Source organism: Sturnira hondurensis, unplaced genomic scaffold (genome assembly GCF_014824575.4).
Source record: "Sturnira hondurensis isolate 20B ecotype Veracruz unplaced genomic scaffold, ASM1482457v3 Scaffold0004136, whole genome shotgun sequence".
NCBI lineage: Eukaryota > Metazoa > Chordata > Mammalia > Chiroptera > Phyllostomidae > Sturnira > Sturnira hondurensis.
Genome location: NW_028076767.1, coordinates 9711685 through 9738176, shown reverse-complemented (window position 1 = coordinate 9738176; position 26492 = coordinate 9711685). Strand labels below are relative to the sequence as shown.

Sequence of the window (26492 nt, the reverse complement as noted above, 5' to 3'; positions counted from 1 at the left end):
GTCTATGTCGATATATGAGGGCATAGTTTATTATTTTACCTGCTATGCAGTAGGTCACTCTAAGAACAAATCTGTTTATTTATCCCTATCTTCTCTGACAAATACTTACCTTCCCCCCAACTTTGTGCTTTTATCAGCAATGGAACAATGAACAGCCTGCATATAATCACCTTGTGTATACATAAAACAGTCTCTTGGTGTAAATATGGTACATATCTAAAATTAGAATTGCTCAGTCACAATGCAGAGGTCTTTTCAACTCTATAGACACTTCCAAGTTGTGTCCCGAAGAGGCCCTAGAAATGGCAATTCCTCCAAGTTCAGGGAGCATGAGAGTTCCTATTTCTCATTGGTATTATCAGGCTTTTCGACTTCTTCAAATCTAATAGTGTGAAACAGTATCTCATCATTTGAAATTGCATTTTTATGACTGCTAGCATCATTCCATAAGTTTACTGGCTATTCTTGCTTCAATTTCTGTGAAATGCCTTTTTATATCCTTTACCCATTTTTCTTTTGGGTTTTCTTTTTTTAAATTGATTTAAAGGCATTCTTTACTCATGATATCCTTTTTATGTGTTGTGAATATATCCTTCTGGTTTGTTACTTTACTTTATGTCTTGATATGTGGTGTCTTTCATTATGCCAATTTTAAAAGATGAATGTAATGAAACGTATCAATCATTTCCTACTGAACTCCAATAGAGGTACTTTTTTTTACAAGAGCCAAGTTTGTGAAAGAACATATGAAATAGAATAATCCATGACAAATGCAATAAGGTCATTTGAAAGTTTTAAAGTTTTATAATACCCATGTTGGGAAATATCCTTACATAGGTTTATTTGGAATGAATCATCTCTACATTGCAGCTTGTGATAATCAAGTCCATTTGCACCAGGAGTGACTTTCCTTTTTAAAAACCAGGCACAAAGTCTCTCTCCACGTTTGCGTCAAATTCATTGCTCAAGTTTATAGTCACTGATTCAAATGACTCAAACTCCAAAGTAAAATAAAAAATAAAGAACAGAGGGTATCCCTAAAAATTCCATTAATCCTTAAATATTATTTTTTAAGCATGTACATGTAATACATTGTGTCACTGTATACAGTTATGAAAATGATAAATATATTTGATCATTCAAATGAAGGCGAGAACTGAGTAATATCATTTCTATTGTAATAATTAGAGAACTACTATATATAAGTGAATTTCTCATGCTTTTTCAAAGGTCCATTAACTTTGGAGAACATGCTTAATTCTCCAAATGGGAGAAAATGTAGTTTTGCTCTTTGTATTTATATATATACATATATCAATTTTCAAATATTTTAAAAATTCCACCACATAACACACAGAAAGTCATGCAAACTGTGGTGCTTAATTACTGAAGTACAAATATTCTAAGCTGTATTGTAACTTAAAATATTTAGGACCATATCATCTGAAGATTATTCACTATGTACATGCAAATGATAAACATGATTTCTGTTTTTAGTAATACCCAAAGCAGAATTCTTTACTTTAAGTGAAAAACCTTAAATTCTAGAAAAACCTTCATTCTAGATCTCTAGAATGAAGTGAAAGAGTCACATCTTAGAGTTCTGGAACAAAACTTACTATTTTATTACCAAACTGTGGCAGAAACATCATATTCCGTATTTAGTGACTGACAATCTTCCTGACCATCTAGTATTCTACATCCTGTTTTCAGAACTAGCTCTGGACACCAGAGTCAAGGGTCTCCTCCTAGCCTGAAAAGCAATCCCCTGTCCCATAGGACTCACTCAGAATCAAGTGAAGTGAAATCTTTATCAGAAGTGAATATATCCCTCTGAATTGTGCTCCAAATATCCAGTAAAGGGAAATAACTTTTTGGCTTTAGCTTTTAAAAGATGGCAACTACCAAGCAGGCAGTTAGACAGGGTTAGGGTAAAGACCATTATGAACAACAGGAATGAGGTTGCCAGCGCTTGGGGAAAAGTAAAACATTGCCTGACAGGGCTCCACCGGACTTGCCCTTTAATTCTATGGAGGTCACAGCGGTGGGGGCGTCCCAACCACTGGGTAGAGCACAGCATCATTTTACCCTGGTCTCCTACATTTGAAGGACAATATTTTTTAAAAAAGGGCTTTTGAAAACTTGCTATTTTTCCCTTCTAAACTACTCTAAAATTTAAAACCAAAGCTGATCTAACCAGCAGCAAAGAAAATACCATTGGTCAGTTTTATGAAGGGCTATCAAGTTGGCAGTCAGTACCAGTGACCAGATTTCAACTTGATCTGATTTCCCAAACATAAACTCTCAAAACCATAAAGTAAACAAATGGTATTGAATCAACAAAAGGGGACAAAGCACATTTTGAGCAAAAAATTTGAAAGAAAATATAAACATGACCTCTTATGCTCCGAAGGGGTAAGCTGGGTACAACCTTCTGTTCCATTCTGTAAATGGAACATTCCGTTCATTGGCCTCTACGAGCCTTTCCTTCTCTAACAGCACCTCCTTTTCAAGCAGGGTAAACACAAAAACCAACCATCTCAGTGACAGGAAATGCAATCTGAAGTGAATGATCACCAAACCAGCACCCACCTCTTCAACATGAGATTCCCACAAGCCTTCAAGAATAAAGGAGACCTTTTCGGGCCACCACTACCGTCGCATCACTTTCTAAAATGCTCCATCGTATCTGATAGCAGGAGACTGGTTGGCTGGCTCACCAACCAGTACTACATACCTTAGCAACATCACGAGGTCTGCATCACTCGAAAGACGCACCAATCCTGGGGTCCCTTCAGTTCGGATAAATTGGATCTTCTCCCTGTTCAAGCAAAGAAACAGCTCACAACATCTGTAGTAGACTTTTAGGACACACCTCAGTGCTTTAGGAATGAATTTAAAAGATAATGATCACAGCATTGTGGGGGTTATTCTTTATGTGCCATAATACTGTATGGTACCCTAGGGTTACACATCCAAGACGAACATGGTCCCTGCCTTCAGGGACAACCGCACAAACGTGAACACGGCCCAGGCCTAATGTGGGGAAAGATTATTTTATTGTCTTCTGTTTTGCTGCTCAAGTCCTGCTACGGGTAGTAGTAGCATCCACCCAACCAAACCCAGTCTCGGCTTTGAGCTGAAGCCTGTTGTGGGCTTGAATCTAGGCAATAGTCTAGAATCATTCGGGCCCATTCTTTATTTTAAACAGTGAGTGTGCGGAGATAGTCATTTACTTTCCTGAGGCAGTACCTTTAAATCATGTGCGATGAGTACATTCTTACTTGGAAGCAGATAGCATCTAGGCATTATATACTCGATGTAAAAGCATACGGCTCTTTCAAATAACTGACGATTTGAAACCCTTTCCGTTACTACAGCTGGTGAAACAGATTGTATGTTCACCCGTGTAAATGTAGACACTTACACAAACACATATCACACACAACAATGTGTGCTATTTCCACCAGTATTTTATTACAGATAATGTGATAACACCAGTTTTTGTGTGATGAGTCATGTTACTATTTTTAATTCTTTATATGCATATAATTTTAATAAAATTTTTCCTAATTGCTTCCTCTGATTTGCACCATGCTATTTTAAAGCACACCCTATTATTTTCTATGAAATGAGGAAAAAATAATAACAAACTATGATACTGAAAGCATTCCATTCCATAAGAACACAGGGCCGACATAGTATGCAATTTTACTTTAAGTGCTAATGACAATGTATTTGGATTCCTGTATCCTATAAAACAGCAAATATTTATTTAGATTAAGTATTTATTTAGATTTAGTTCTTATCTATAGAGCATTTTGTTTTTTTGTTTATTATTTTCATAAAGTTCTACTGCATTTTATATTTTCATTCCAAATTCTCTTCTGAATTGCTTAGAGGTTTGAAGACGATGAGGTGGAAGGCCAGGCTTAACCGTTGAGATGAGAAATTCCCTAAGGCACAGAAAAGTCACCTGCTTTTTTCTCAACCGCAGAGCTTGCTAGAGGAGATGAAACAGAGCTCAGTTCTTGGCTTCTTCTGGCTAGATCCATTTTACATAATATGTCAGCATATGAAATAACTAATCTTGGTACTGCCAGTTGTTTTTTCTGTCCTCCCTTGCCAGTAGCTACATTCATATAGTATGTAAAGAAAGGCCTCTGCTTAAAGCTATTTCAATTTCAATGCACCAACCAATCACAACATTTCCCCTCAAGTGTTAAGATCACATGTCTAAAGCACATGATGAAAACCAAGGCTCACTATCTGGTGAAAGATTTTTTGATAAGAAATATAAAAGTCGGTTTAAAAGAGCTAACTTAAGGAAGAGTTATCTTGGAGAAAAAATAAACAATAACTTAAAAAAGAAGTATTCTTCTAAGGGTCAGTAACAATATACTTTGATCTTGAAGAATCAAAATCTATCTGCAGCAAATACACAGTCTAACTCTGCAGTCTATCATCACAATGAATCGGGCGCAGAGGTGGAAACCAGAGAGCAGACAGGCCGAGCACTGGGCCGCACTGCCTTGGCTGGAGTTGCACAGAGCGGGTGGGGTCATGACACAGGCCTCATGCCCTGGGCTGAGGCCTGCATGTTTCCTGTGAATAAGGAAAAGATCACAGCTTCCTGAATCACAAGGAGGACAGAGTGAGGAAAGGCAGAGACAACGCACCAAAGGAAATATGCCAATTGAAAAATTTTTCATCACTTTCCAGATATTAACCCTCAAGCAGTGAAAGCGACTGATCTGATTCATAAGGAAAATCATAGCAGAGGCAGGCTGAGACTAGTTTTCCAGCAGGTCAGCCAATTTATCACAGTGAAGAGTTATGGGTCATAGGCTTCCAGGAACAAGACCCTGGCACAGGTCATGTGGTATACATCATACCACTAAGTGCTTTCTTACACCGATGTCCACTCAGCAAGCATTTTCTGAGTGCCTACTACGTGTTAGGCATGGTATCACATACTAGGAATCCAGCAGAGGGTAAGACACAGTTCCTTTCTCAAAGAATTTATGGCACAGTGGCAGAGAGAAAGGCAATGGCAAATCTAGTATTCTGTGAAAATATTTAAATCATTATTTTCTCTTAACCCTAACACCCACTCCAATTCTATTAACTCCTTCCCGAAGTCTTTTAATGTAGAAACAAAGAAGGCCTTGGCCAAGAGAACAGCTCAAGGCTGAGGACAAAAGAGAAGTCAGCAGACATACTCAGAAATGTCACCAATCTTTTCTGAGAAATGAAAAAAAAAAGGGAACTACTTCATTATTATCAGATATTTGCCCAATATTCTACAGACTAGTATTTCTCAAACTGTTGTCCTTGCTACAGACAAAATCTTGAGTTCTGTGAGAACGAAAATGTTTGTTTTCACTTCAATGATCAAAATTGCTAACACCGAGATAAGCACAGTTTAGATAATCTGGTTGACATTTATGACTGAACGCTGTCCTGTGACTTTGGCTCCCACGTTTGCCTTTGCAAGACAGTTGGTGCCAAGTGATCAGAGATAAACTTCAAAGTGCCGGTGCCAGGCCCTGTGTCTTTGGCAGGGCCTTCGCGTTCAATGTGATGGCAGCGGTCCTTGTCTGCTACCCTGGCACAATTCTTCTGCCAGCTAAAAACACAAAACTTTTCTCTTGTAGTATTAATTTGCATAATGACAGGGATGAAGCAAGGCTAAGTAATATATAAGTTGCCACAGGGTACAGAAAAAAAAATGCAAGGACAAAAAGTTTATGCATATTTTACATTCACACACATTTATGTTTCATTAAAATAAAAGTGGTTAAAGTCAACACTGTGGATCCGCAACATTTCTTTTCCTTTTAAAATGGAAAAAAACAGATTTGGCTCCTAACACATTTCCATGAGCTCACTCAGTGTCTGAAATGAGTTTGAGAAATAGTGTTAAATATACATATGACTCTTATTAGGGGGACATTTGAAAGTTACAAAAATATTTTTATCCAATTTTACTTTATACATTTATAGAGTTAGAAGGAATCCACAGCAGTCCTTTAATCTCTTCCTTTACTGCCTCCACCTTAAAACGAAGACATTTTATTCAATTTTAGTAGCTTATAATAAGGATTAAGGTTATATTCAAATGGCATCTTGTCATTTGAGCCTCTCTGCATAGATAAGCTTCTCTCTTGGTGCCCTTTGGAGAACATTCCAGCACTTCCTCCATCGGACTTTCTCACAGGGCCACTCAGTTACAACTTAAGTTCCTTTTGACACACGAGTTCCTTGAGGGCAAAGCCCTTCCCTCCTCGGTTACTGTTGTGTTCCTCACGTGCCTGCCACTGGGCTATGCCCACAGGCGTGCTCAGTAAAGTACAAACCAGGCACAGGATCAGTTACTGCCAAAATAACCAATTTGGATCCTGACAAGTTTCCAAATCCACTCAGTGTTTGGAAGAAACTATCTTGCCATCATTTTTGTTTTTGTGGCTGAGAAAAAGAGAATCAGAACGCTGACATCAGATTCTTAACTAAAACAGAATCCACCGAGGGAAGTGCAACAACAGGTAAAGAAGCAATCTCTTAAAAAGAAAACTCACAACTGTCAAAAGAGGCTGAACTGTACAGTGACAATCTCAGGAAGAAGTTGCTGGCTGTGGCTCTCTCTCAGATGCCCAGAATATTTAAACTTTTGTAACCACTTCCTCTAGCACACAGAATCACCCCAGGAGACAAGCCCTAGCAGAAGAGCATTTGAGGACAGCACACACAGTCTCAAGACCGGAATTCCCACGGAAAATTCTCTCATCGAAACCAACCAACATTTTGTTGAAGTTAAAGAAGGGCACGTGACAAAAACCAATCAGAAGCAGCACTGTGTCTAAAACCACAGAACTCCGAATTGCAGGCTCTGCACACACACATTTCCTGCAGACACAGTTCAGCAACACCTTCAAAAACACATTTGTTTTTAAAAAACTCAGAGGGCCATGTTAGAGAACTCCCGGTAACTCTGCTAACGGTGCGGTGTCAGGAAAGGAGAAGGAATACTGACCATTTGTCCACACTCTTCACTGCAGCCACAGGGTACGATCGGACTTGAAGCATAGAGCCAAGCAGGAAAAAAAAAACAACTTTTCTTTCTACTTCTCATGATACAGGTTAGATTTGGAAATACTGGTCCATTATGGTCAGAAGAGAGTTATGGACACACAGAAGTGACATTAACCAGCTACAATTTGGGGGGCAAGAATTTGTTAAATAAATAAATAAATAAGTTTCTCGATAAGAACTGAAAGAGTTACTCAGAACAGTCAGGCAGGGAAGCTAAGAAAACAATCCCATTTACAATTGCATCAAAACATACCTACAAATAAACTTAACCAAGGCAAAAAAGATGTATATTTGAAAAATCATCACAGACACTGAAGAAATTGAAGATACAAATAAATGGAAGCAAATATTTTGCTCATGGATAGGAAGAATTTAAATTAAATTAAAATGCCCATACTATTCAAAGCAATCTATAAGATTCAGTTTAATCCCTACCAAAATACCAATGTCATTTTTCACAGAACTAGAATAAACCATTTAAAATTTATATGGAACCACAGAAGACACCTAATAGCCACAGCAATCTTGAGAAAGAAGAACAAAGTTGGAGGTATCAGATTACACAAGATCCAACTATATTACAATGCCATAGTAATCAAAACAGCATAGTATTAGCATAAAAACAGACATATATGCCAATGGAATAGAATAAAGAACCCAGAAATAAACCCACACTTATATGGTCAATTAATACATGACCAAGGAGGCAAGAATATACAATAGGTTAATGACAGTCTATTCAAATGATGTTGGGAAAATTGGACAGACACGTACAAAAAAAATAGAACTAGATTACCTTCTTACACCATAGAGAAGAATAAACTTAAATGGACTGAAGACTTAAATTAAGACTCAAAACCATAAAACTCCTAGAAAAACACATAGGTAGTAACATCTTGGACACTTATATTAGCAGTATTTTTTCTGATATATTTTCTTGGGCAAGGGAAACAAAAATAATAAACATATGGGACTACAATAAACTAAAAAATTTTGCATAGTAAAGGAAACTGTCAACAAAACAAAAAGACAATCCACTGAAAGAGAGAACATATTTGCTAATGATATATTGAATAAGGGACTACTATCCAAAATTTATAAAGAACTCACACAATTCAACACCAAAAAAAAAAATCGAAACAACCTAATTTAAAAGTGGACAAAGTACCTGAACAGACACTTCTCCAAAGAGGACACATAGATGGCCAATAGACATATGAAAACATGTTTAACATCACTAGTCATCAGACAAATGTACATTAAAGCCACAATGAAATATCAGATGTACAACAAACTTAAAAGTTTTTACACAGCAAAGGAAAACATCAACAAAATAAAAGACAATGCACAGAATGGGAGAACACATTTGCCAATACATCTGATAAGGGGTTAACATCCAAAATTTATGAAGAACTTAAAAAACTCAACACCAAAAAACCCCAAACAGCCCAATTAAAAAATGGACCAAGGGCCTGAATAGACACTTCTCCAAAGAGGACATACAGATGGCTAACAGACCTATGAAAACATGACCAGTGTCACTAATCATCAGAGAAATGCAAATTAAAACCACAATGAGATACCACTTCATGCCTGTCAGAATGGCTAGCATCAATTAATCAACAAACAACTAGTGTTGGCAAGGATGTGGAGAAAAGGTAACACTTTTGCACTATTAGTGGGAATACAGATTTTTACAGCCACTATGGAAAGCAATATGGAAATACCTCAAAAACATTAAAAGTGGATCTGCCCTTTGAGCCAGTGATCCCAGTTATGTGAATACAGCTGAAGAAACCCAAAATACGAGTTCAAAAGAACATAGCACCCTTATGTTCATTGCAGCATTATTTACAATGGAAGCAGCTCAAGTATCATCAGTAGATGAGAGAATAAAACAACTATGAGATATTTACATATTGGAATATTACTCAGTTGTAAAAAAGAAGAAAATTTTACCCTTTGCCACAGCATGGATGGATCTGGAGAGCATTATGCTAAATGAAATAAGCCAGTCAGAGAAAAGCGAATACCATATGATTTCACTCATATGTGTAATCTAATAAATGAATTGAACTAACAAGCAAAATAGAGACAGACTCATAGGTAGAGAACAGGCTGACAATTACTGGTGGGGGAGGTTAGGGAGGTAGGGATTGAACAAAAAGAAACAAGGACTCATGGACATGGACAACAGTGTGGTGATTGCAGGGGGGAGGGAGGCACAAGGGGACTAAATGGTAAAGGCAAATACAATAAAATTTAAAAAATAAACAAAACCATTTTCTAATTTTACAAAACAAACTGTTAAAATCATGAGATACCACCTCACACCTATCAGAACGGCTATCATCAATAAATCAACAAACAGCCACTGTTGGTGAGGATGTAGAAAAAGGGAACCTTCGTGCACTATTGGTAAGGATGCAGATTTGTGCACCCACTGAGGAAAGCCTTATGACCCAACAACCCTACTTTTGGGTATATATCCAGAGAAACCCAAAACACTAATTTGAAAAGAATATATGCACCCCTGTGTTCATCGCAGCATTATTTACAATAGTCAAGCTGTGGAAGCAATCTGAATGCCCACCAATAGACCAGTGGATAAAGAAGAGATGATACATATATACGATGGAATATTACTTGGTCATAAAAAAGGATGAAATCTTATCATTTGGAACAGCATGGATGGACCTAGAGGATATTATGCTAAGTGAAGTCAGTTGGTCAGAAAAAGACAAATACTGTATAATTTTCCTTATATGTGGGGTCTAAAGAACAAAATAATGAACACACAAGCTAGAAACAGACTCATAGATACAGAGAACAGACTAATGGTTGCTAGAGAGGAGGGAGGTTGGGGGACTAGGTGAAAAAGGTGAAGGGATTAAGAAATACAGATTGGTAGTTGCAAGACAGTCACCAGAATGTAAAGTACAGCATAGGGAATACAGTCAATAATTTTGTAGTAACTATGCATTATGCCATGTGAGTATTAGAAATATCAGAGGGAACACTTTGTATATGATTGTCTAATCAGTGAGCTGTTTACCTGAAACTAATACAAAATAATATTGAATGTAAACTACAATTAAAAATAAAATAAGATAAATAGTTACTTAACTCTCTTTGCTGGTTTCCTCATTTTGAAATAAGCATAGTTATTGTTTGTACCTGCCTCAAAGAGTTGTGGGAAGATTTAAATTAATGAATGCAAATAAAATACTTAGCATAAAACCTATTTCACAGTAGCACTCAATAATTTTAGCTATTGTGTATATTATTAGATATGCCTCATAATTATTTATTCATTTTTCAAAAGACAGTATGATTTATTGAAAATAGAACCAAATTTGTTGCCTTGTAATTGATTCCTTTTTTGTTTCTGCTGTTGGCAAGCCATTTAAATCATGTTGTTTGTCTTGGTTAATTCCAGAAATATTGAGTATTTTAATAATACACAGTAGAGATGATATTGGCCTCTCTATACAATTGAAATAATGCTGTGTCTATCAAAGACATAACACATGTGACAGCTTTACATTTCCCATAATTCAATGGGTAATGGTAAACATTATTCTCAATAAACAAAGCCATTTGAACTCCAAAAGAAGTGATTAGCTATTACATAAAATAATCCGGTGATAAGACACCTTACCTAAGGCAGTCTAGGACCTTGAACCCTGAGTCCATCGTTATTCTCAGGAACCAACAGCTACGATATACTAGAATGTGTAACTAGAGGGTTTTATTTTCTTACAAACTATAGTGTTTTTACACATTTGGTAACAGGTGTTTTCTACTGAAAGTACATTCAGGAATGAAAACTGCCACATCTATAGTTTTATTTCAAAATAACTATATGTATTAAAAAACAAACAAACAAACTGGTTATTGTGAAGTAATTAGAATGGACAAGCCAATAAAAAGCATGTGAAGGGACAGATAAGAATATGGCAGCATTTTCTAAACCATGGTATAAAATATCAATGAAAAATAAAACCCTTGAAGTGCAAATTTCCAGAAAATAGTCCTAGAATCACAAGGGGTCTCCCACATTTTGCTAATCATTTTTTAGAAGACTTAAAAAAAAGTCCACCAGAATATAAACAAAACATAAAATACTTTGGAAAACCTAGACAAGAAACATTGAGTTCTTACATAAATAAGAAAATTTTACTGTAAGAAATGAAAGGGTTTAATACATACAAAAATGTTAGTTACAGAAGGGAAAACAGAAAACTATATATATTTTAATTGTATCCTAAGTAAAAATAGAAACAATCCTAATGAAAATAGCAATGTGCTTTAAACATTGAGAACATTATTCAAAAGTTCATCTCAATACTCAAAATAATGCTGTGTGTTCAGGATGGTGTGTAGGTAGGTGCAGTGCTGGTGCCCTTCCAGAGTCACAAGAAAAGCAAACGCAGACTACAGAACAAGTGTCACTCAGAACCTCCTGAAGTCTAGCTGAGCAGAAGTCCAACAGCTGAAGATGCAGAGAGGCAGTCACACAGAGGCTGACAAGGCTGACGTGGAGCAGGCTAGTCCCATAGTCACATAAGACAGATAAAACTCAGGAGGCATGCCTTGGTTGCAGGGGACACCCCTGGAGAGCAAGGAGGCCCAGTCCCACACCAGGCCCCCACCCCAGGGTTCCAGTGCCAGGAAGAGAAGTCATCATAACTTCTGGCTGTAAAAACCAGAGAGGACTGTGGCTGAATGAGATGGAGGCAGGTCCTCTTGGAAAGCCCGAGCACAGACTTGCATGGACTTGCTCCCTCTGAGCTCCAGAGCTAGAACAACAGCTTGAAAGGCCTCAGGGACAAAGGGAGAACTGAATTATCTGGCATCAGGGTGAGAGCTAGAGAGACAGCTTTCTCCCAGACAGAAGTGCTAGCAGAGGTCATTTTTCCTTTTCTGAGCCCTTTGCCACAGGGCTGGCAGGTACATGTCATGCTTGAGTCTCCATTACCTCGTTCACAGTTTGCCTCACCCTGTGATTCCCTGAGATCCCACTCCACCAACTTGAGGACCAACCCTAGCTGTTTCCAGTGGCTTTTCCTTAATAATAGTCTGTCAAGGCTCATGCTTGAGACTTGGCTAAAACCCCTCAAATGAGCAGCATCAGGCCTCAATGTGACCCGTACCTCTCACAAGTGGCCCCAGGCTCAACACTAGCAACAGCTAACCTTGGTTCACAGCTTTGCCTTTCCTGGGTACCTCCAAGCACAACACAAGTAGCAACCGTCTGCAGATAGCTTTGTAGCTCATGTTGGGTAGCCACAGGCAGAACACAGGCAGAGGCTGACCTTGGCCTGAACCTACTGGACAGCTTCAGACCACATCAAAGTACCACACAACCACCTCCACAAGCAACACATTCAAGGGGTAAATTCAGCAGGTACCAGAGATCTGCTGAGTAAATCCTGCTCTGTAGGGTGGGCCCTGCACAGCTGATTCTCCATAGTCATCCACCAGTTCTTGCAGCCAATCAGCCTGCAAGTAAATCCCTCCCATTGACATGCTAACAGCAATCAAGGCTCAGCTACAACAGGACAGTGCACACAGCCTATGGTGGGGCAGGAAGATGGCACAGGGTGTGTGGGGGAAGAGCAGCATACCTGAAGTGCCTAGCATGGATCAAAGTGGAGGGAGGCTGAGTCATGAAACCCTAAAAACACTCACTTCATTAGGCCACTCCACCACACCCTGGAGACATAGCACCTCTACCAAATACATAGAAACAAGCATAGAGAGGCATCCAAAATGAGGAGACAAAGAAACAAGTCCAAAATGAAAAAAACAGAAACAAAAAACCTCAGAAAATAAATAAACACAATGGAAACAAGCAATGTACTAAATGCAGAGTTCAAAACACTGGTTATAAGAATGCTCATTGAATTCAGGGGAAGAGTAGATGAACTTACTGAGAAAGTCAACAGAATAGAAAAGGATATGGAAACCATACAAAGAATCACTAACTGAAATGAAGAATAATTTACAGAGAATCAAGAGTAGAGTAGACGAACTTGAGAATCAAAACAGTGATTTGGAATATAAGGAAGCAAAAAATACCCAACTGCAACAGCAAAAAGAAAAGAGTCCAAAAAAATAGGATAGTGTAAGGAGCCTCTGGGACAACTTTAAGCTCACCAACATTCACATCATTTGGTTGTTGAAAGGAGAAGAGAGAGAGTAAGAAATTGAAAACCTATTTGAAAAAATTATGACAGAAAACTCCCCTAATCTGGAAACAGACATACAAGTCCAGGAAGTGCAAAGAGTCTCAAAGAAAATGAACCCAAAAAGGCCCACACTAAGACACATCATAATTAAAATGCAAAAGGTTAAAGACAAAGAAAGAATCTTAAATGTAGCAGGAGAACAGTTAGTTACCTACAAGGGAGCTCCCATAAGACTGTCAGCTGATTTCTCATCAGAGACATTTCAGGACAGAAGGGATTTGCAAGAAATATTCCAAGTGATGAAAAGCCAGGACCTACAACCAGGATTACACTACCCAGCAAAGCTATCATTTAGAATTAAAGAATGGATAAAAGAGTTTCCCAGACAAGAAAAAGCTAAAGGAGTTCATCAACACCAAACCAGTACAACATGAAATGTTAAAGGGCCTTCTTTAAAAGAGAAGAAAAAGCCCTGACTGGTGTGGCTCAGTGGACTGAGCATTGTCCCACAAAGTGAAAGGTTGCTGACTCAGTTCTTGGTCAGGGCACGTGCCTGGATTGTGGGCCAGGCCCCTGGTTGGGGGTGTGCAGGAGGCAACTGATTGGTGTTTCTCTTGCACATTGGGGTTTCTTCCCTTCTCTTCCTTCCTCCCTTCTCCTCTCTCTAAAAATAAGTAATTTTTTTAAAAGAAGAAAAACAAAGTGAAAAAATATGAAAATAAATAGCAATAAATACACNAGCTAAAGGAGTTCATCAACACCAAACCAGTACAACATGAAATGTTAAAGGGCCTTCTTTAAAAGAGAAGAAAAAGCCCTGACTGGTGTGGCTCAGTGGACTGAGCATTGTCCCACAAAGTGAAAGGTTGCTGACTCAGTTCTTGGTCAGGGCATGTGCCTGGATTGTGGGCCAGGCCCCTGGTTGGGGGTGTGCAGGAGGCAACTGACTGGTGTTTCTCTTGCACATTGGGGTTTCTTCCCTTCTCTTCCTTCCTCCCTTCTCCTCTCTCTAAAAATAAGTAATTTTTTAAAAGAAGAAAAACAAAGTGAAAAAATATGAAAATAAATAGCAATAAATACACACCAACAGTTGAATCTAAAAAGCAAAATAAACAAACAAGTATAACAGAAACAGACTCAGAGAATATTGTGATGGCTGCCAGAGTGGAGGAGTTTGGAGGATTGTGTGAAAAGGTGAGGGGATTAAGAAGTACAAATTGGCAGTAACAGAATAGTCATGGGGATGCAAAGTATATCATAGAGACTATAATCAATAATATTCTAATAACTATGTATGGTGTCAATAGGTAAGAGATTTATCGGGATGAACACTTGGTATAATATAATGGCTAATCACTGGGGTGTACACCTACCACTAATATAATATTGTATGTTAACTGTAATTGAGAACTAAAAAATGAATTTAAAAAAAGACGAAACAAAACAATAATAACAATAATGCTGTGTGCTACAGAAATTAGCCAAGTTTTTGAAATAAATTATGTTATCATTTCCTGAAATCTAAAATGACATATTAGAATATAAAAGATATATAAATTGTTGTGTTAAAAAGATGGATTCAGTATCTTTATGCATTTCTGCATAATCAATATATAATTACTTGACCTTTGAAATAAATAGTTATATAAATATGGGACTTAAGTGCCTGTGAAATTGATTGGCTTACCAAATACGCAAGATGCACTCTATACAATATAAGATGAGAGGTCCTATGAGAATTAGAACAATGAGTAAGATGTTGACTTTGATTTCATGTAACTTGCACTTGATTTGGGATATATATATATGAATAAATATGGTAGAAAAATACAAGGTATTTTTAAACATTTAAAGCACAAATGGTACTATAATGCCATTTCTATTATACATTACTATAAAATTCAGATACATAAGGCTCATGATTTTTTAATATAATGACACCCTTATAGGTTCACAAGAATGTTTTGAGTAAAATGTGACCCAAAGAACTGAGAGTAATAAACTATTCAATGGGATGCATTTGTAGCATCCATTTGTATGCAGGACAATGTGTATGAAACAAGGAGATTTTAATTTTAGTTTACTTTATTTTTCTGAAGACAGTTTCCAAGACTATTTAAATCCATTGAGAGATACAAAAAAATATATCATTAACATAGAGGGAATTCATATTGTTTTCCTTCCTAAGAAATGCTTCTGATTCAATATGTAAAAAGATTTCATTAAAAACTACTTTGTGTTATTATCAAGGATAATGCATTTTTGAATGGATTATTATTTTGAGGAAAGCATTGAGGCTCCATTCAACACTGATAATTTTCTTGGGTATACACAGAGTCCATTCCTCATCAGCTACTGAAGAAAGATGACCTCTTGCCAAACTGTTTTCCTGATAAATGCAACAGAATATAGCAAAAATCGACAGTGGAACAGACATGCCTAAAATATGGCTATTCTGCACGCACAATAACAGTTTGCAAAAACTGACAACTATTTGTTAGTGGAAAACAGGATGCTTTGGAGAAATGTTCAATGAATGAACATATTTACAAATTGGGAAATTTTTCCAAGTTATATCAGGGAACTATTGTATATTTATGGGTAAACAGTTTAACAAATAGCTGGATATGATACTTCAAAAAATCTAAACTAATTTTAGCTGTAAGCATTCTTCTGGGTCTATTTTGGGTCTTTCTTCATTTTAAGTGATCGACTGTCTAAGTAATAGTTATGAGATTCCATGCCTGGAAAATGTGAAAACTAGACATATGCATAATATACAAGTATATGTAAAAAACCTATACACAACTATGAGTTAATATGTCCATTAAAAATAACATGGATAGCAATTACTCCTTTTGCAGAAGCCACAGGATCTAAGAATCTGTCCTCCTTACCATCCTATGTAGGGAAATCCCCTCATTAGATGTATGGCATTTGTTGCCTGCGTGGTTGTTTTAATATACCCTTGGCAAGTTTCTGAAATATTATCTCGATGGCACTGCCATGATGTTGTCTGATCCTCAGTGACTTCTACTGGACCTCAAGCCAGAAGGCTCAGTCCTCCGTGTAGGCGTGGAAGAATCGAGGCCAGTTTTGACATACACATGCAAAGGATTTTAGAGCAACGGCTCTGGGAAACAGCATGAGCCCAGCAGAAGGAAGCCTTCCTTCCTATACAGAAGTTAATCACGGAACTCATGAGGCTCTGTATTTTAACTACATCACAGAATCATCTGGTCCCATTTATACATGGGATCAACTTCAGGGATAGTGGTTTTGAGAATCAGAATAAATTTACAGGCAAATTACTTTAAACTGAGTCTTTCTGATGTAATAAGGAAGAACAGACTACTCAAGTAACATTAATTTATATTTGTTGTATGCTTGCTGCTGCTTACACAGTACCAAGGGCTTTAAGTAAATTCTCATTTAATCTTCCAAAAGGCCCTGCAAGTTAGAAATCCCTATCTCTGCTTTACAGATGAGGAAGCTACAACTTGGGGGGAGGGGGGGGGCACGGGTTACATGTTTGATTCAAAGTCACTTGGCAAGTGAAGCGCAGAGCCAGAATTCAAACTAGGTCTGTCTGACCCCAAACCTGAACTTTTAAGGTCTATATCCTATCACTTCCTGAGAGCCATTAAGAGGTGGCTCCGCCCTGGAGGGTGTAGCTCAGTGGATTGAGCTTGGGCCTACGAACCAGAGGATCATGGTTCGATTCCCAGTCAGGGCACATGCCTGGGTTGCAGGCCAGTTCCCTGCAGGCCAACTCCCAGCAGGGGATGCACGAAAGGCAACCATACATTGATGTTTCTCTCCCTCTCTCCTTCCCCTCTAAAGATAAATAAATAAATAAAATCTTAAAAAAAAAAGAGGTGGCTCCAACTTTTACTCAGGTAGTTTAAAAAATTCAATAATTATGCCTATGTGGATGGTCCATAGAATAATAATAGTTCCAATGTAGAATTCCTGTTATCTAAATTTGGTTCAACAAAGATCCAAAGTCAGTCATGCTGGTTCTGGACATCTGACTGAGCAGTAAACAAATGAGAAGACCAGGAGAGAGAGCTGGGCAGGTCTTCACAGGAAAATGCATGAGGATCAGCAGAAGTGAATTTATGCCCCTTTGACCATGTAGCTCAGGTGTTAGCTGAGATTAATATTTCCAGTGCAATTTAAATGCAGAAAAATTCATTTGCTAGGAAACTGGAAAAGAAATAGGTCAGAAATTTTGAACACTGGGTTTTTTTTTATGAAAGTCAGCTTTTGGAAACTTTAATTTTTAATGACATAAAATTCTGTATTGTTTGGGAATTTCAAAATGACATGTGCTATTTTTAAAAAGAAAAAAATTAAGAGTATAATTGAGCAATAACAAAATCCAAGGCTTTTAAAATAGGAGGATGGAACCAGAAGGTTGTGGTCTGTGTTTGTTTCTATTCTGGTGGACCCTGAGAAATGCACACATTTGTCTCCTGTGGCTCACAATTTCTTGACCCCCAAGTTAGTAATTTACTAAAGGCACACACATATGGAATGGATAAATTTACCAAAATAAAAAAAAAAGGAGGCCCTGGCTGGTGTAGCTCAGTGGATTGAGTGCGGGCCTGTGAACCACATGATGGCGGTTCGATTCCCAGTCAGGGCACATGCCTGGGTTGCAGGCCAGTTCCCAGCAGGGGACACATGAGAGGCAACCATACATTGATATTTCTCTCCTTCTCTCCTTCCCTTCCCCTCTAAAGATCAATAAATTTTAAAAATCTTTAAAAAAAAAAAGGATCACAGATCACATCCTCATGTCAAGGGGACTTATTTAGGAAGCCCTAAAGGAGGAACCACCCTGGAGCCCAAAATAATTGTCATTGATGCCTAGGGACAGCTAGACTAGTAGGGAGCAGGCTGACTGGCTGGACCTAATAATCACACAAGAGGTGCAGTGTTATGATACCCAGATCCTCATCCATAATGCGGTGCTGTACAAATACCACTGCCAAAAATTTTCTTAAATTGGTGTTCATTACAGTCCCCTGTCATGGCTGTGAAAGGCTGTGTTTTCTTAATATGTTTATCTCCAGATAAAATTACAACATTTTATTTCAGCTTTTATGTCAATGTCACAGCACCCAAAACACCCCTTAGCAGGGTTACTGTCTTTCGACGAGAACCAGTGGTAAGTAAGGTACAGGAACGCAGGGGGACACCACCCGTTTGACGGAGGTGGTGCCAACTTCTGGATGTTGATTTTTTGAGGAAATAAACCTCTTCTGAGATTTAAAAAAGAAGAAGAAGACAGAACAAGTGTTTTAGCATTCATCTTTGCATAACAGATGAAGTTAGAGGGAGCAGTGATTTAAACACAGCAGCTGAGAACCATATCATCCCAGTACACAAAAACCATAGCCATTTTGCAAGAAAAGCTATGCAGGTGGAGTCCAGGAAGAGGAGCCGTGTACAGGTACAAAACCAAGTAAATTGCTGGCTGTCTTCTGGTCTGGGAGGGATGACAAGCAAAGCAGGGAAAACAAAGTAAAGAGGTGTATCTACTTCAACTTCCCAGGGTCTAACACTTTTCCTCATTATATCATGAAGAAAATAAGGAGGGATATTTCTTTTAAGTGGCTGTGCCACAAATGAGGAAGAATGCACCCAGAGCTAGGCTGGTACTGGGAACCCTCGCTCAGGAGATGAATAGAAGGTTCATAGTTACCTTCAACACACAATTACTGTATTCCATGCAAGAATCTCTTATCACAAATATCACCGACACACGAGATAAAGGACCCCGGCTGGCTCCCCACACTTGCATTGGTGGGAATGCTTCTTACAATGTGGTTTTTAACTATACGAAACAGAATGTTCTCTCAGATAGACAAACTTCCCCATTATGTTGTTATGATAAGCAAAATCCTTAACTACCAAAAACTTTTCAGAAAAAAGAAGTGCACTGTGATGCGAGCTCTGTGCAAGAGGAACAGCATTATCTCACTGCTCTAAGTTCCGGCTTCCTTCTACTTATCATGACTGTGGCTGCACATGGTCCAATTGTGTAAACAGTTTTAGAAAGTGTAAATGAAAACTTATTCTGAAAGTAAGACAGACGGAAACTTACTTAAACCTAACAAAATTGTTTTTAGCAATTGATCACCATATGAGATCTACCTTAGAAGAAAGATTCCACTTAACTGAGGGTCCTGGGTGTCACTAAAAAATAAAAGTCCTCAGCAATCTTTAGGAGATTAGAGACTTTTAAGGTTTTAAAAAGCAGAAAGAAAAACCAAAAACAGAACTGGAAGCTACCAGCCTTCAGCTTTTCTCTCTGTTAGGATCTGGTAAGGTTCTGTCAAGTCATTAAAGAATGATGATAATGTCAGATGCCCTGTTCAGGTAGATTAAGTCACTTGATATCTCTGATAGAGGAGATATGAAGACATGTTAAAATGGTGAAAATAATAATGTGGACAGCAGAGCAAACGTAACAAACTTCCTGAGTTTCTGCTTTCTTGTTCTTTTTTGTGGAGGGTGGGGTACTTTCAGAACAGATATTGAATAGAAGCGTGCGTGCGTGTGTGTGTGCGTGTGTGTGTGTTAGGGCTGGAGGTGGTAGGAAAAAAGCAAAAACAGAGTTCTCTTTATTTTGTGATTAGCAAAAGAGGAGGGATTTTGTTTGCTTGTTCCTTTTGCTTTGTGGCTCAGTATCTGTCAGATCCGTTCTTAGACAACCAAGGAGCTCACATCTGCAGTTTTTGTAACTAGAACAGAAGATTCTCCAGTATCTTCTGTCATAATATACCAGGGTACAAAATGATAACTTGCATAATTTTCACAGATTTGTGTGATTTAGAACAGCATTCTTGTCAAGCTGGGGAAGAAAGCACTGAGACTTTAAGTCAGACGCCGACGAATGGGGAACTGGGATTTCTGTGTGAGCCACAATGGGGGTGCCGTGCCTGAACGTTACAAGGGAATGACAGCTTTAAAGATATGAGAGACCGAAGGGGGTGAGTGGGGGGTGGGGGAAGGGAGTCAGAAGGTACAAATTCCCAGTTATAAAGTAAGGAGGAATGACAGTGTGATGCACAGCATGGCGGTGGTTTTCAACCTTTATCTGGTGGCACACATGAACTAATGACTAAAATTCTGCGTCATGCCAAAAATATACCATATATGTGGCCAATCAGACAAAAACTTAGGTATAACTTTGATTCGTTCACACCAGATGGCTGTTGCTGTGTTGTCTATTGTCATTTTTTATTTGACAATTGATCTCAGGGAAGAGAGATCAGTGCCCCTGACTGAGCCGTCAGGGACGGCATGTTTTGAAAGTTCTTGCAGCACCCTGGTTGAAAATCATCGCTATGGTTAATAAGACTGCGTTGCATACTTGAAAGCTGCTAAGAGAGTGGATCATAAAGCTTTCGTCACATGAAAAAAAATTCTGTAACTATGCGTGGTGACAGATGTTCACCAGACTTACAGTGGCGACCACTGTGCTATAAATGCCAATATCAAACGATTACGTTGTACACCTGAAACTAATACAGTGTTATACCTCAATAAAAAAAAGAGACTAGGAACATCTAAGGAGGCTATTTGGGGATTTACTTTCAAACACACACACACACACACACACTCACTCCATGCAAAGTGCTACGCTAGATATCTGAGCATAAAATAATGCTCAGATAATGATGACCTGAATAACATCCCTATTTGTATGGGCCTTATAACTCAATAAAAAAATAAAGCAAAAAGACTCAAAACGTTTAATTAAAGCATATGACCAAAATACTACAAAAGACAGTTTGCTGTATTAGACAATTAATTATCAAATTAGTGTCCAGACCAGTGCTTGTTAAATAAACCTGGCTGTGCCACTGAAATGCTATAGAAAGGTTTTTAAAAATTAGATGCTTCAGCTCTACCCCAGGACTCCTGAATTAAATTTCCAGGCAGGGCATGGAAGGATAAGGGGTACAAATTCAGAGAAGGTAGAGGAGTGTGGGGAGAGGAGACCTAGCATTTCGCAGTTTGTGAAACTCCCCAGACGGTCCTGATGTGAACAGTTCAGCATAACCAAGGAGAGAAGGGCTTGAGAATCACTACTGCGGGTCAGGATGGCATGACTAGCAAACGTATTTCTACCAGGAAATGCAGCGCATAAACCAAATGGGCTTTGACTTGTGTGGCAGATTTTCAGCATTCACGCGCACTCTCTCCACCTCCACAATGAGCTTGAGAAATACTAGCCTTGATCCTGAGAAGGAGATCACACAGCGAGGTTGCATGGCTTCCCGGAGGGGCAGCTTGCATTGAGTTTTAAAGGCAAGATCTTTCTTGCCCAATGTAGAAGATGAGAAAATCTTGCCAGGAAAAAGGAACAGCATATTTTCAGGAAAGTAAAACTGGGCTTGAAGCATGATGCATTGAAGAGTTGTTCAGAAGAAAGGGTTCGTGCAGGGGACTGCGGGGCTACAGACAGGATCAGATTCCCTCCTAGGGTTCCACTGTATTTTTATTATGGAAAAATGTGAATATCAAGTTGACGGCTTTATAAATCTCAATTAAATAAACTCTATGTTACTTTTGCTTACTCAAGGCACTAAAAAAGCTTAGTTTCTTAATATTTTCATTATAATCTGCACATCTAGGATGAATTCTTGGCTGTGAATTTTTGTTCCTTTTAAATATTCTTTAAAGAAGGTTCTAGGTCCTTTAGTCCATTTTATTCAACCCTTGTATGTAATAGAGAAAAGCCAGGAGTACAATGACCTGGTGTTGATGACATAAGTGTTTGCCCACAAGCTGCCTTTGTTCAGAATGCCAGAAAGAAAGAGTAAATTTCCAAGATGATTATCATTGATACTGAAGATTTAAAAGTTCGGGCATATGCAAAGTGAACCGAATACCAATATTACAGTTACCTGAGTGAGTGGTTCCTGGTAAGATCAGGTTGACGTTCCTGTAGAATTTCAAAGATATTGGGTTGGCGTAGAAATGCAACAATCTTGTCATTATAAGCTGAAAAATCAGAAAATATAAGATTAAAAAGCATCTGTTATTAGTTTTCTACAAATAAATCTGAACTTTAAAAAATCTGTTTTTCTGGTTAACAGTCCTGCTCCTAAAAGTCTGGATGTCACTGCAGACACTGAAAAGCCATTTCACGGCTACCCTACGACACGATGCCAGGTGTGCGCAAGCACTTGCTGAACTCGTTCAGGAGCCATGTCTGTGGTCAAGTTGCAAGATGACAGTACTGAGATTTAACTATGGTCACTGAAGTCCCTGCTTACCAAAGTCAATTTCATAAGGACCTGTTAGAAATGGAAAACTAACTTCTGATTAAATATCAGCCACGGGGACAGGGAAAGGGGCATAACAATCACCGAAACACAACACTTGCCGGCAGCAGCCACTGCCATGATGAGAATCATTTTCAGATTCTATGTGAAAATAAACATCAGAAGCCACACCTAGCGCTTACAAACCAACTGCGCCACACAACCAGCATCATCGACTATGTTTATGTAACACGTTAAATGAAAAATTTATAGCTCAGTCAGAGCTGCCTAAGGTGCACAGAAATTTAAACAGTTACTTAGAATTTATTAAGGGCTCTTTTAATACCTCTTTTGTCAAGAAAATTAGATTCATCTTGATTATATGTATTTATAATCAGACATATAGATACATTTAAACTACAGAACTGAGTGTCTGAATTCTCAAACATTAGAAATCCTAGTTTAGTCAATGCTCTTGGGTTCATAAATATGATCAAGAAACACGCTATCCTCAAACTAACCAGAGATCAAACAAAAGAAGCATAATTTTCTACACATTTGCTGGTTCACATTTGTGTCATGCTGCTATACACATACACTTTAGTTAAAAATAAATAAAAATTAAAAAATTTTTTGCTAATATGGAATCCCATTGTCAAATTCAAAATGTCATTAACTGCACATTTCAGCATATATAAAAAATAAAACCACCTTGATAATTGAAATTTATCAATGGGTTTTTAACCTTCCATTTAGCTTTAGAGACCAGGTAACTTTTTGAACAAAAATTTTAAAGTACTTTAAAATTCAATGTGCCGTGTTTAGCATCCTTTTAGTAATGGCATAATAAACACAGACCATGTCCTTTGACCCAAGGTTTCTTCTCATGCAATGGATGGCAAACTTCTTTAGGATATGGGCATTAACATTATGTTTCATGGTCAAAATTTTCTTTAAAAAATAGTAAAAATTTTAAAGAAAAAACCCCCAGACAAATGGAGAGCCATCTGAATGTAAGATGGATCAGGGAGCCCACAGAGCCCCCCAGCCTGTGTCCACTTCACCCGCCAAAGGGCCTCCAGGTTTGACAACTGACCTACTGCAACTTCATCAAGTTGTCAGGCCTATCTGCCCACATTTGTTTGTTTTTATTTTACAATTTTGCTGCAAAACTTGCTACAAAAAACCCTTAGGAATGTGCCATCACTGCTTCCTTATTTTGTGAGGCCACTGCAGGCTCATACACCAATGAAATGCTTAATTTGAAATGACCGCATAATAGACTTGCCTTAACAAGGTATTATTCTCTAACTTCAACAATTTAATGTAACAGCTCTACTCAGAAAAGGTGGAATAGTATTTTAAAAATCTCTTCCTATAGGAGTTTATAAGATATAAGTACTTTAAGCTCCAAATCAATTTCTTTGGGCTAAGGGAACAGTTTCTCAGCCCAAGGCCGAAGCAGCAGGCTGACTGATGATGGGGAAGGATCGGCATGGAACGCACAGTACACACTGACGTGCAAAGCAGAGATAAGAATTTCTGGAAAGTGATGACATACCCACTGGAACCATGTCCTGGTACTGTGGCCTACTGACGGTGTTGAACGTGCTTGATGGCCTGGGAAGAACTGGTGGCCCTGCATGTCGAGAATCTTCCCCTACCTGCAACACAAACATCACTTATGTTTTCCACCAGGACCAGGAGTGCTTTATATCAGCACCCAAGTCAAGTCTTTCAAAATCCCTGACAACGAGCATCGGTGAGTCCCAACCAACCAGAACAGATGCCAATAGAAGAGCTGACACAGGATTCTCAAACGCTCCACTTTACTTGCTGAATGGGCTGGGGGGAGGTGTTGGGGCATCCGGGCCCTTGACAGGTGCAGGGGCAGTGACTATCTGCCAGGCGGTTATAGTTCCACGTGCCTACAGTTACTGGGGCTGTGGAAGCGAATGGCAGACCTTTTGTCAGAAATAACTTCTGCCTTGACAGAACACAAATCTGCAACAACACACTCAGAGGAAAGACCTGGTGGTACAAAACACATCAGGGATGTGCAGGGCTCTACCTTCTTTTGGCCAAGGCAAGCCGAGGAACCCTGTGCCTCCGCAGGGGGGTTGAAGGGCAGCAGTCTCTACGTGGGTTTCTCAGTGGGTATATTATCTCCTTCGAAGCATTTTTTCTTGCCTATTAGAGCACCCGGTACAACAGCCCATTCTGGTTTGAACCTCCCACACCAGGGAGCTAATCATAGCAGGTGTGGAGGAGCTAAACAGGGTTGCCCTGACCTGAATTATTTATGGTGCCTATTATGGATTTAAAAACGTGTACCTCCAAGGAGACAAACAAAAATATTCTGACCAGAAAACTCTAACACTGCTTTAGTTTCTGTTTTAGCATCCTCCCCGCTCCCCACACTACAGAAATCTTTTAATACCGCAGCAGAACAGTAGGATAGAGAGTACGAGCACAAAAGGCAAAATAACATACTGGGTTTATAAGTTAGTACTTTTAAAATAGAGCTTCTACCTTCCACCCATTCAAATCTTCACAACCATTTTGCCATATTGCATCAGGAAGGTGTTTGGTGAAGGGCTTTCTAAAGGCCCCCAAACTGGAAATGTTGTTCCCACCCTACACTGCTTGCTTATCCTTCAAAAATGCTTGCACTCATGCAAAGTGTAGTTCTGGCAGGCCTTCCCTGGCAAGGACGTCCCTCCCCTTCACACTGAGATTAAATGGGACCTTCCTGAGTTCCCCCGGCACCCAATGAATGTTTCTAAAGCAGCTGCCATTATTGACAGTTTAGAAAGCATTTTTCACTTGTATGTTTCATCTGTATTATGGTTATTTTTGTACATTCTCTCCTGAGTAAGAACACAGGCAGAACCATATTTTATTTGTATCAGCACAACAAACACCATGTTGCTACACTGCAGGTGTTCAGCATGGATTAATGTGTCAGATGGAAGAGATACCAGAATTTCTACGACCTGGAGTATTTGCTAAATGCAGAGTGGCTGGAAAGACTCATTTGTGTCACTAAAAGTTTCTCACCCTGCTTCTCATGAGTTGTTGGCTCTGAGGAACGAAGCCAGCCACTGTCTGGGGAGATCCAATCATTAACTACCTCTTGTTAGGTTAGTCACAGAAGTTATCATCGCAATACACCTACATACACTTTCCCTCCTGCCAGTATGCTGTTCTGTGTCGTCGCTTCCCAGAACAGCCAAAGGTCATCTCGCTGACACCCCGCTTCTTCAGACCAGACCATCGGACAGTGGGCACGCCCTGAAAGATGCGCATACTGCTTCGGGACGTGACTGCTTCCGACAGCTGTGCCAGGAAGCACCCCCCCCCCCAGAGGTAAACAGCACCAGCCCCAAATGCTCAGTCTTGATGGGACATCTCTCTTCCACTGCTCAGTTTCCATCTATACGATGAACTCTTCATTCAAACTATAACGTGTACCTTAGGATCCCTCTCCCACAACAGGCTCCTGACTAGTAGATCACGAAAACAGTTCAAGTTCTGAGGCAGGGAGTTGAAAGAAAATGTGCACATAGCTATTAAACTCATGCATGTGGCCCTGAGCAGACTGAACCATCAGCCTCACACTGTGAGGCCAAGATAAGGCAAGTGGCTAAAGTGCACTGGCCCCGTGATAAAGTCAGGCAGGGCCCTGACTGTGCTACATGTCATGCGCATGGTCCAAAGGTGAGAGGTCTGCTCTGCTCTAAGGAGAAGGCTGTTAGCATCCTCCACTTCACCCCAGTGGCTCCCAGGACAGCAGGTAAGCATTTATTAGGGGCTCATAAAATACACATATTTCTGTGGATACCTCATCTTGCAGGTTTATATATCGTTTTTATGTGAGATTCTCATGTATGCTCTTCTGTGTTTGCACTTACAACCA

The 26492-nt window shown here is 39.0% G+C and overlaps 1 protein-coding gene across 3 annotated transcripts in view; it reads right to left on the bottom strand.

The window, feature by feature from the left end:
- Positions 1–26492, bottom strand: part of HECW2 (HECT, C2 and WW domain containing E3 ubiquitin protein ligase 2) — a 363235-nt gene that overhangs the window by 58051 nt on the left and 278692 nt on the right. For all 3 annotated transcript variants that reach the window (XM_037043720.1, XM_037043719.1, XM_037043721.1), the window contains 3 exons: positions 24135–24237; positions 22214–22310; positions 2738–2821 (listed from right to left, as the gene is read on the bottom strand). In XM_037043720.1, coding sequence (XP_036899615.1) covers positions 2738–2821; positions 22214–22310; positions 24135–24237 — 284 coding nt within the window. The remainder of the gene's footprint in view (positions 1–2737; positions 2822–22213; positions 22311–24134; positions 24238–26492) is intronic.